This window comes from Rhagoletis pomonella, unplaced genomic scaffold (assembly GCF_013731165.1).
Source record: "Rhagoletis pomonella isolate Grant_MI unplaced genomic scaffold, Rhpom_1.0 Rhpom_scaffold_00011, whole genome shotgun sequence".
NCBI lineage: Eukaryota > Metazoa > Arthropoda > Insecta > Diptera > Tephritidae > Rhagoletis > Rhagoletis pomonella.
In genome coordinates this window covers 22,359,230-22,371,649 of record NW_023458565.1, presented here as the reverse complement: position 1 = coordinate 22,371,649, position 12,420 = coordinate 22,359,230, and the positions used below count along the sequence as shown (strand labels likewise).

The 12,420-nt window shown below is 37.2% G+C and overlaps 1 protein-coding gene across 1 annotated transcript in view; it reads right to left on the bottom strand.

Moving 5' to 3' along the window:
* The window catches only part of LOC118746849 (protein scarlet-like), a 13,641-nt gene extending 1,421 nt beyond the window's left edge, over positions 1-12,220 (bottom strand). The window contains exons 1-6 of the mRNA XM_036480799.1: positions 11,549-12,220; positions 8,167-8,216; positions 6,540-6,676; positions 5,509-6,474; positions 3,345-3,586; positions 3,114-3,214 (exon numbers count right to left, since the gene is read on the bottom strand). Coding sequence (XP_036336692.1) covers positions 3,114-3,214; positions 3,345-3,586; positions 5,509-6,474; positions 6,540-6,676; positions 8,167-8,216; positions 11,549-12,075 — 2,023 coding nt within the window. The 5' untranslated portion in view covers positions 12,076-12,220. The remainder of the gene's footprint in view (positions 1-3,113; positions 3,215-3,344; positions 3,587-5,508; positions 6,475-6,539; positions 6,677-8,166; positions 8,217-11,548) is intronic.
* Between the last annotated feature and the right edge of the window lie 200 nt (positions 12,221-12,420).

Genomic DNA, 12,420 nt, shown 5'->3' with positions numbered 1-12,420 from the left:
CGTAACCACGTAAACCTACTTAATTGGTTTATTTACGAGCTTTACTTACGCGGTTACGAGGCATTTATGCGTTTAGATGAACACGCCTGACAGGACGCTAAGGTATCGTCTGCAAAAAATGGGATTCTCTGGGGAGGCGAACAGGTTTTGCGAGCAGGAAATGGAAACTTTTTTCACAAAACCTGCATTTAGACTCCTCAGTATGCCCAATTTTTTGCAGACGGTACCTCAGCGTCCTGTCAGGTCTCTGGCGAGAGTTTTTAAACCCTCTCTACTAAGCTTTAGCATCCACTCAGATATTCCACGGAATTGGTAAACTTTTAGATTGCCTTGGGGTTGCAGCTTGAGAGGCATCTCATCTCCGTGGGAGCTTTGCCGCTTATCCTTCGGACTGACCACAGAAAGGCTCAGAGCCGATCAGGCTCCGTTGAGCGCCAAATTCCAGCCCTTCCATTGCTATCGAAGACCTCATGGCCTGGAACAGACCACAAGGTAACTGCGCTACTTATTACTAGTTTTTCTAATACCATTTTACAACTATCTACCAGCTTTGATGTTTATTGTTGCCCAATTACCTATTGCCTATGTACTAGCTTTGATGTTTATTGTTGCCCCATTAGTCTGTCTACGAAAACATTCGCGAATATTTTCGCCTGAAATATGGTTGGGTATATGTCTAACGGAACACCTTTTTTAAATCTAGGTCCATATACGCCGGCCCCAGTGTTCCCATCCTCAAGTTTAAATCCATCAGAGTAACAAACTTGAAATCCTTCGCTGGATATGGGGATTGTCATTTTACAGGTGTCCCTTTTAGGTAATATCACCTTGTAGAGCTTTTTTCCATCAGTTTATTGAGCTTGAGGCCGTTTCTAATGATACGTGTTGTCGAAAATCAGCAATAAATTACACAGACTTCGCCATCGGGTTTACTGGGACTTGAACTCGCAACTCCGGCGTCCAAAGCCAGTTGTCTTACCCACTAAGCTAAGTTCGCCATGTAAACTGTTGTTGCTTTTATAAGGTCAACGTCGGTAGCTTTGACTCTGTGAGTTTGGGTACAGGATCTCCGCCCATACTCTGAATATAAATTGTCAACTCTCTTCAGCGGCACTTGAATAGCTAATTTGCCAAGTCGACAGCTGCAGAAGCTTTGTTGTTTATCAGTAGTGAAATTGATATTAAAATTTCAGCAAAGTATGGTGGAGGCACAGCGGCACCGTGGTAGTCGATTGGGGGTTCGGCTTCATTTATTTCGGCAATATTTACATACATATTGAGTACGCCGGGATCGAGTCTGGATAAATAGGAGTTCTACTATCTGTAATATCCAGATGGTTATTATGCCGGGTTACTTGAGGCAGCTGAAGCTATTGCTTTGCTATGTTTGCTTGATTGAATTCCGAATACGGCATTCACAGACCGAGGAGACTAACACTTGGCATCGCGGTGATGGTCGTTAACTATCTCCTCTGTACAGCGTCCGATTCAGTGGTTGTTATGTATAGTGCTGGAGCTCGTCTGTGATTTTATAGAGATACCTTCTGACGTACCTAGGAAGGGGTTCTGCTTCCAAGAAGTAGGTCTATGGTAGCACCCGACCAGGAAATACATACAAGGCACACAATTTTCTCTCTTTTAAGGGTCATCCGCGCCTCGATATGCAAATGATGTTCTGACGAATCAGAAAGCAACGCATATCTTTCCAGAGCACTGTTTTGTGACATCTCTGTAGCTTGGTGGACTGTGTCCTACTAGTTCCTGGTGGCGAAATTTCGGTTGTTATGCGGAGGAAGAGAGTCGGCTGCTGTCAAATGTAACAAAACTAAATTGTTTGAACTCTTTCTTCCATGTGACAGAAATGGTTTCTCATGACTTCGTACAGGAAAGGATTATGTTCTTTGCGGTGAAGAAAATAGCTATATCGGACTGATCACCCCGTTAGGTTATCTGCTTAATTTTTCTGATAATTCGCCGTCCACCATTTGAGTTCCTGTGAGTGTAAAGTTACCGCAATATCTTCTGTAGTAGTGGCGGTGTCCAACGCTATTGGGACGGTTCTCTGGCGGAGGCGTTTATGGTGAAGGTCGCGAGTTATCATGTGACGCGTGCAGTACAGAAGTCTAAATATCTAAAGGGTCTTCGCTATTGGGGAAATAAGTGTTTGTTGTTGATAGGAATATCCTTAGTTGACGGATTTAATCGTTGGATCACCTCCACGATTTTCACAAATCAGGAATAACACACGGACACACGGCAGGGGCCAACCACCTCACCAAGGTCAAAACCTATCGATTACCATTCTCGTTGTTTCTCATTTGTCAGGTGGTGCCACTATTTAAGCCGGGAAACCCGTCAACAAAGCGGATTCCTATCAACAGCAAACATTTCTTTACCCAATAGCGAAGACCCTTTAGGGTACTGCACGCGCCACCTGATAACTCGTCAAGATTAACGGTTTTGAAGACTTCACCTTCACGGCGGCCACGCGAACCTAGACACTGGCGAAAGCAAGAAACGCCATTATTTTTTGGTAATTTGTAGACCTTGTTGGTTAATAGAAATTTGGCCTTGTTTACCGAAGGATGCAACTTAAATTATCCGCTGAAGTAGCGTATCGCTTTGGACTCTACAAGCTGCAATCGCCGAATGCAATCTCAACTCTATCATCGCACTTCGTCGGGTTACACAGGATCTTTTGAGTTGACCAAAGTTCATAACAGTAGTTAGTCTTGCCACTTTTTCAGCTTTTGTAGGTTGACCAGTTCTCGGATGCTTACTATGGAACTCGCTAAGATCAACACGGCGACGATGGTCACGGTTTTCGCCAGGCGGAATGGACGTGCTCCAATTAGTCAATTGGTGTGTAAAGGGCGACGAATGTGCTCTCGTTAACTTCCGCAAAGCCATTTGAATCAGTTGGCGCCAAATGGCTCGCGGGCTCTTTTTTTCTATGGTTTCACTACATTTTCAGTTCAGTCGATGGAAAATATCAACAAAATTTCATAAGAAGTCTTCAAAAATTGTCAATCTTATCTTAGGTATAACTTAAAGTTAGAAAATATATAATTTCGTAAATATTCTATTTGCGCGCTTGATTAAAAAATACTCACTTATATTTTGAACACCAGACCACTGGGCAATCGTCATTGCTTCATTCGCATATAACATCCACGACAGGAATTGTGTCCAGTAAAAGGCCATAGGCAAAGTGCTGTAAGTAAATTAGACGAATACGCATACATGCATACATATGAACATGTTTACGTTCATCAGCGGTAATTATCTCTTATAATCTTATAATGTAGATGTGTATGTATGTAAGCTAACGACGAGTAACTAACCTAATTTTAATGAAAATTCCAGATGTAATCATGAAAATGTAATCAACAGGTACCAAATATGCCATAGCCAATGGCACAGAATTGAATGCTGTGGAAAAGAAGCAACCGCAGGCAGTAGCCACATTCATAACCAAAACGATAGAGATAGCCGTTATGCTGAATGCAAAAAATGTTGGCCGCAAGCCAGTTATCCAATAACAGATTATAACGAAAAGTAATGGTTCAATGATCATGCCAGGCAACTGAAAAATTGATTATTGATTAACCAAAGGAATGCGTATAATTTGTCTGCAATTTTTATATTTTATATGCTAATAAAAATGGAACTCTAAAACAGTTTGACAGATTAGAATATGCTTTTTTTTTGATAATACCCAGATGACAACAAAAAAAATTAAATTTGAAAATTTTAAGAAAATATTTTTTAAGAGGGCTGCCATTTTTTTAAATAAATATAATTTAATTGATAACTTAAATTACATATTACAATTGGATATCAAACTAAAGAGGCTTAAGAAAGTTTATTGGCTAAAAAATTTCTGTAGAGGGTTGCCACTTGTATGAAAAATTGTATTCTATTAAATTTATAAAATAAATAAAATATTACTATATTGGTGTCAAACAAAGCAGATTTAAGGATAGTTTACTGTCGAAAATATTTTTGGGGCGAGTTGCCACCTTTTTGAAAAATTTAACTCAATTAAATGATAAGCTAAATATTTCTATGTGGGTATCAGACGAAAGGTTTTGGCGTAATCTTTGAGTTATAAATATCTTCAACTAGCAAATACCCAGCGTGCTTCGCAGCGCCCTCAAAGCATTTTTTTAACTCTCTCTGACTGCACCCAAAACTCTTGGTTCTTACTGTAGTATTTGTAGAGTACTTAGGCAAGTTTTTTTCAAATTATAACTATACAAACAAATTTGAATTCAGCTTTTTATGGAACATAAATATGCGGTCTTTGAATTTTTTTGCGCTCAGTATCAAAAGCGACAAATATTGAAACAATACATCTTTGAGGAAAGTGCGCGATATGTAAACTCGAGTTACAAGATTATGAATTAAATTTCCAGGAGAAAGTCGATACTTTGCCCACTTTATAAATAGCTTCGAAACTATATTTTACCAGATTTCCTGCATCCGTTCTGCTGAGTTTATGAAATTTCAGTGTGCTACATTACGTGAAAGAAAATTTTAAAATTTTCCTAACCCCGTTTAAAATATTTTCAAGGTAAAACTTTGAATTTGAGTTTGTAAACAGGTGGCAACCCTCCTAGTGTATTTTCAAACTACCTATTTCGCCTGACGTCTATATTTGTATACAAATTTCAATTACCTAATTCCATTAATTCAAGTAAATTTTGAGTTTTCCAATGGATGGCAATCCTCCTACATCTATTTTAGAGATAAACCATTTTCAAAACCATTTCGATTGATACCTATATTGTAATAATTCATTTAAGTTAATTGAATTTTATATTTAAACAGGTGGTAGCTCTTGTAAAACACCCCAATAATATTCCAAATGTTAAAACTAAAAGTTTAGTTTTTCATATAGCTTCAGAATAAATAATTTAAATTTGACTTTTCAAATAAGTGGCAACTCAGTTCAAAACATTACCAAACTACAACTTTTTAAGGCTCTTTCATTTGACACCCATACTGTAATACATATTTCAAATATATAATTCCCTTTACTAAAGTTGAATTTGATTTTTTAAACAGGTGGCAGCCCTCCTTCAGGAATATGGAATTGATTTTTAACCGACTTCAAAAACGGAGGAGGTTATCAATTCGCAATTTTTTTATATGTATGTTACCGCATAACTTTGGACCACGTCAACCGATTTCGAAAATTCTTTTTCTCTCTTTTGATCTCCCATGGTCCCACCCATACTAATTTGGTTTAGATCCGATCATTGGGCGTTAAATGATTTCTAAATTGGAAATTTGTATGAAAATCTTCTTTTCTAAAGCTTTTTAAGTTTAATGTCTTTTTTATCAATGATGCCAAAAGCGTTTTGTGTGATAGGAAAAACACAAAAATACTTTTAATGCGCAGCGAAGCACACCGGGTATTTGTGATTTAGTACTTAAGCAAACCAAAATGCTACGGATTATATTCAGTGTACATGAAGCTATGTATATTGGATCATTACTTACCATCGCCAATATATTGGCCACATAATACTGTGCCGTCGAATACATGCCAGAGCGAGTTTCGCGCAAGAATAGCGGGAACCCTTGCGGGAATACATTCAACACCGAATACATGGGATGATAGGTGTTCTCGGAAATCATTACAAATAGTGCACCTTGTACCGCTTGCACACCCAATTGCGAGAGCGATGTAGTGCCAGCAAAACAAGCGCCAATTATAATAGCCATGGCCATTTTTTGGAAGAATCGCATGCGCTGCACTGTCGGATCACGCAGCATTGAGAGCGAAGCGCGATACCAAATCACATGGAATTTCTTATACCATGCTGGCGAACGAAACGAATCTATCTCCGAATCGAATGGGTAGTCACCCGTCTGCGCCATATGAATCTCCAGATTAACCAACATATCACGCTGTTTGGCGGCACCACTGACCGCAAACATATCGCATAAATGTTGCGCCGAACGCTGTGAAGCCTGCTCGTAGCCGGGATCTGTGGCCAGTACGCCAATCAAGAAGTCAGCCGGATTATAAGCCTCCGGACAGTGATAGCCATTTTCGGCGAAAAAGTTGAGCGCATTATGTGGTGAACCGGTAAAAGCGACACGCCCATCCGCCAGCAGCAAAACATTATTGAACATATCGAAGAGTTGACTGGATGGCTGATGAATGGTGCATAGTATGGTGGTGCCTTTCTTGGCCAACTCGTAGAGTGTTTGCACCAATTGTTGCGCGCTAAACGAATCTAGTCCGGTCGTGGGTTCGTCACAGAATAAAATGACCGGATCGTTGAGTAATTCAACGGCGAATGCGAGCCGTTTACGTTCACCACCCGAACACATCTTTTTGTCATCGCCAGAGCCGATACGCGTGTGCGCAGCTGATAGCAAACCGGTGCGCTCTAATAGATCATTTATGATGGCCTTCCGTTCGCGATGACTAACACGGCGATCTAAGCGAAGATGTGCCTGAAATGTATGTATGTATGTATGAGTAGAAATGAGAGTACATATATCACTTAGCAAAAACTCACCATGAATGTCAAGTGTTCCAGTACTGTTAAAGTGCCAATGAATAAATCATCTTGGTACACATATCCGCTTATGCGATGCATAAATGGACCAATGCGACGGCCATTTATCAGAATATCACCCTGAACAATGGTGCCGGCTAAAGATAATGCAAATGGCATAAAGTGAAATACGTGCGGAAATAAATGAATAAACTATTAAATGTTGCTTGTCTTATCTAAGCTATTAAAATTTAAGAGGCGTTGAGCATACGCATAGAAAAGTGGTAAGTACCAAATATTAGGGATGCTCTTATTTTCAATTACGTACTTTAATTTAAATTGTATCTTTTTGTTATTTTACAAATAAAGGATTTTGATGGAAGTTTGTATTTTGAATAAGAATATGGATGTGAATCTGGGTTTTGTTGATTTTTTGGAAAATTCGATTTAAGCATCCTAATTGTGGGCAGTATTGTCGTTATAAAGCGCATCTATAAAGAATTTCAAGCGTTATATACAAAACTCTTGGAGAAATCTTGCCGAGCGATGCCGAGCGAAACAAGTCGAAGCGGGGCGAAGCTGCTGGTGTTCACACTAAACGACGCGGAACGAAGTCTTTTGCATTAATTCGGTAGCAAAGAAATATTTATTGCATTTAATGGACAAGACAAGGCGGTACCGGCAGCCAAAAACCGAGAAACTACACTTCCAGATTATAGGCACGATGACAATCACAACAAAAAAAAAATACAACAAACCACCTTGCCTTGGGACAAGATGTACTCAAAAATAAATTTTCATTTAAAAATTTTGAAATTTCGTTCGTGATGTGGCTGCAAATATAATAGAAAAGTCAAAGTCGATAACCGTTTTGCAATCGACACCGAAATGCTTCTAAAAAAGCTTGCTGTATGACAGCTTCACTCGGCTTGGCTTCGGTTTCTGTGCGAACGCACCCTTACAAGGCCTAAGCTGACACTTTTCAGGGCATATTTCTTAAGAGCAAGGACCAGCTATAGTTTTCTGTTTCCTATGCAGATATTTTTTAAGTTTATGAAATCATTTCTTAATGAAATAAATATAAAACTCCAGCAGATTTTCAAATAAATTCGGAGTGTGCCCGTGACATCGATGTGGCGGAACTTCTCATCTTGGTGTTTTAAAAAACCATCATGAGTAGTTAGATTTTAAAGTTTTCCAGGCTGTCCAAAAGACACCACAACCGTATTTCGGTTTGAAGCGAGACCACAGCACCTTCACCTATTGCCTCCGCTTTCTCCTTCTTCTTCTTCTTCTTCTTCTATTTTTCGATCGTAAGACTCTGTTTCTGTTTAGGAGACTTAAACCTTCTTTTTAATACTAAAAATTCTTTTGGTCACCCAAAAACTACAAAAACTGCAAAGATGGGACCCATTAAAAATGTTTAAAGTTAAAAAATGTTGAAATAAAAAATTGGGTATTGTTATTGGAAGACTCCTGAAAACAAACAGTGTTTTCCGATCGAAAAATATAGATTTTCCAAAATTCCAAAAATATATATTTTTTAAAATACGTGTACTTTCTTATTCCCATTAGAAAATGCTAAGTGGTGAGAGCTAAACATTTTAAACTTTTCTTCGGATCACCTTAATGTACATAGTTTACTAACCTGGTTGCCGGAAAGCGAGAGTAGACATCAGTGTTGTTTTACCCGAGCCACTGTCAATGTAAATTAAATAAATACTTTATAAATAAATTGTATTAAAATAACAAACTTGGAATTCGTTGACCTGCATTCATAATACGTTTTCACTGCATACATGCATACACAACTACATACATACAAATGCAAATAGATATATTGCACTACAAAAAGTAAAAAAAAAACTTTATTTATTTCCATGCACATCTGCCTCCACTGGGAGTCACTCGACATTGGAGATTGCTTAGCAACAACTGCTCTACATAGAATTCCTGCTGCGGGCTGCTGTGGCACTGAATATTTGTAATGCGCTTGTTTTATTTATTTATTTTTTGTTGTTTTGATGCATCACTTAGGTTTTCAGGTAATTAATTTTTATGATGTTTTTAAATGGTTTTGATATTTACTTACTTATCTAAAACTTTTTTTTTTGATAAAACTTATGTCTGTGTATATGTAAATGTACATACATTAATATGCAGCAGGTACAATGTATACATCACTTTTTATCTCTTTGCTTCAGGAAAAAAGTTTATGTACATACATAAATATGTGCGCTCTAATTGTGGGACAGGTATGTATGGAAATAATTTTGTGAGTTTTGGTGATAAGAACTAGTTTAAAATTAAATTTTCAACAGATCTGTCTTTTAAATAGATTCATATGTATTTTTTTTTAATTTCAAAACATTTTGCAATTAATTCAATTCTAGCCGTGATTTGCTAACTTCACTGCAAAATCACATTAAATCTTTTCCGGTTTACATACTTAGGTGCAATGACTTGCTGCTTATTCATTTGATGTTTTGCTTCTTAACCAGAAGCCCTATAATAAAAACGGTAATCTGAAACTTGACCGCATTTTTGCAACGAAGTCACAGTTAGTAATAGGGAAGAAATTGTGCAAAGTCAAGAAACTCATTCACAGAAACGCAGTAATAACGGTTAATGAAGTGTACAAGTAGGTGTGCAAGCAGGTTTACGCAAGTACATACATACATACATATATTTTCGTGTAAATCCGTGCATACAGAATCATAAAGCACATATACATATATTCATATCCATATATACATATATATTAGGGTGGTCAAAAAAAAAGTAAAGTGGGGTTTTTAAGACGTGCACCTCCTAGGATTGCTATACGCGAAAAAATTTTTTTAATAATAAAAATTCTCCGTGTATTTTATATGGACAAAAAAAAATTGTAGAAATGGTATAGTACTCTTGAGAGTCATTATTTTTCGATCGGTAAAATCTTAAGGAAATTTCCAATAATAAAGTCCATTTGTTTAATTGGCCGTTTTTTAATATTATCGATTTTGTATGGGTCCCCCCATTGTATTTTTCTTGTTTGGGCTTTTTGGGGAACCTATTAAAAAATTATTAAATAAACAATTGGGCATTATTACTGGAAGTCTTCTGAAGAGAAGCAGAGTTTTCAAATCGAAAAATATGGTATTTTAACAATTGTGTACCATTTCTACGAAAAATTGTTTTTTTTCCATATATAATACACATTAAAACTGAGCGCTTTGAGCGACCTCTAAATATTTTTTGATTTTAAAATAAAAAAGCAGGGGTATAGTTTTTCAGCATAGATCAATCCTACTTAAATTAGTTTGAACCACCCAAGGGCGGGCTATTGAAGAAGACATACTGAGACTTTTAGCTATCTTAACCTTCTGTACCTGTGTTTGCGAGTGAACTTATTTTAAAAGGCTGGACTGATTTTAATAAAATTGCGGAACTTTGTTGTGCGTTTTTCTAACACTAATACATAAACGTATCCGTTCAGTGTTTTTTCTTCTTCCCATTGCTCTTCCAATTCTAAAGCGCATCACTAAGGTGTGTTTTTATAGTTTTTCAATTTAAGGCGAAGCATATGTGTGCTCAAATCATACATAGTAGGTTTTAGGCTCAAGTCTCTGCAGCAAACTTGGTCTTATAAACTACATAGATATCCACAGATATATTTTTATCCATTTTGTAATAAATTTTTGTTATCGATATTTTTATCCATTTTCTAATCGATTTTTGTTATCGATTATTTATCGATTTTGTTAACAATTTAGCTATCGATTTTGTTATAAATTTTTTATCGATTATTTATCGTTTTTGTTATCGATATTTTTATCGATTTTGTTTTCGCTTATTTATCGATTTTGTTATCTATATTGTTATGGATTTTCTAATCGAACCAATATTATTATCGATTTTGCTATCGAAATTTTTATTAATTTTGTTATCGATATTTTTATCGGTTTTGTTATCGATATTTCTTTGGATGTTACTATCGATTTTGTTATCGATAGAGTATAAAGATAAAAATTAAGATAAAGGAAAACAGAATAAAATAAAAGTAATTAGAAGACAAAAAAAAATATAACCTTAAGCAAAGTATGACAAAGTATGACAAAATAGATGTGTAACGTAAGTTTTACTTCTCCAGTGTGGTCCAGGCACACTTAATTTCTTTTTATTTCAGAAAACTAACTCAAACAATAACGAATTCATAAAAGTATTAACGAATTCTGTTTTCTGTATTCTGTGCAGTTCTTATTTTTAAATGGGTCTTTCTTCAAGTATATAGTAACAACTAGGCTTTTTGAGTGACATTCCTTAATCTACGTATTTCTGAAATGAAAGATTGGTTTGGTCTTATCTCGGCAACTTTAGGTTTAATGGATGCTTTGTCGTTGATCTGGTCTATTTGATGAGAAATTCACCTTTTTCACTTCAGATTTCTTTTATCTCTTATTTGGTTCCCCTCTGAGTAAACAATTTTTGTGTTTTCCTTTTCGCTTTCTTGTTTACACAATATCATACCTATATACTTATGTATATACATACATAAGTGTACGTAAATAGGCATAAATACCCTAGCAGCTTTCTTCACTTGAATGATTTGCTAGAATCTCAACCGCAATGAAGTTATTACTAAAAAAAAACAAGTAGCTAAAACAACTCTTGGCCGACCAGCGAGATTACAAATAAAATTACACTTTATCTCTGCACGAGCCAAGATAAAAGCTTTGTATACCTTCCGAATTTAAACTTAGTGAAAATATTAATTTCTGCTGTATAAAAAAAATTTTTTAATTAAATAATTCACTTTCACCAGCAGAAAAATAGCCAACGAATATTTACTCTGCAGAAAAGCGCCTCGACCAAGCAAAAGCCACAAAAAGCAATCTCGATAGGAGTAAAGGCGCGAATTGACGTTGACAAGATAAAGGTCCTTCAACGTTTCAAGCGCACAAGCAAAGACACATACATACATGCACAAACATTAATACTTTTAAACACATTCGCTAAGGCGCACACACCCACACAACACATCCACCCACCTGGAGCCCATTAACGCCATCAGATTGCCCGGCTGCACTGCACCCGTCGAATTGTTAATGATGCGCTTCATTTTGTGCAAGCTGCCACCACCACTCGTCCCATTCGGATCGCCTGTCGTATAGACGCACAGATCACGCCATACCAAGGTAGCGCCTTGCTCGGTGGGTGACCACTTGCTATAGCTGCGCAATGGCAGACTACGTTCCGAACTGTTGCGCGTCGAATCCGTACGTGGCGGTGTGGTGGAAATATCGGTGATAGCAAGACGACTACCGGCACCGTTTATACCACCAGGACTGGCACCAGCACCACTGTCGCCGCTTACGCTGCTGCCTCTGTGTCCATTCGCGGCACTGTTGTAGCTGTTGTTATCCAGGCCATTGACGTTACCACTACCAGGCATTCCTACAACATCCTGCATCTCAATTTGCTCACAAGCATCTAGGCACGCAGTGTTGATGAAGCCAGCGAGTGGCGGATTATCGTTGCGCGTTTGCTCCATCGAAACGAGATTATCCTTTGACATTTTTATTGTTTCCTTAAAGGATTTATTACTCAAATATATTTTTTTCCCCGCTTTCACTCACTTCAGCCAATTTTCACTTTATATTTTAATCTGATTCGAAGCGAAGACCGTTCACGTGTTTGCTGCGTATCGCACGCGGCAAGCAACTGATTCTTAGGTTTCTTCGTTATTGGCTTTGTACCCCATAAAAACAAGCATACGGATATTTTTAATGAAGCTACTAGCAAACTTGTACTACTCATGCAACTGTATCCTAATGTATGTATGTAGTTGTGGTAGAGGTAGTTTGTGTGTCTACTTATTTAGTTAAAGTGTATGCATTGTGGCCAAAGCGGAAACGGTAAA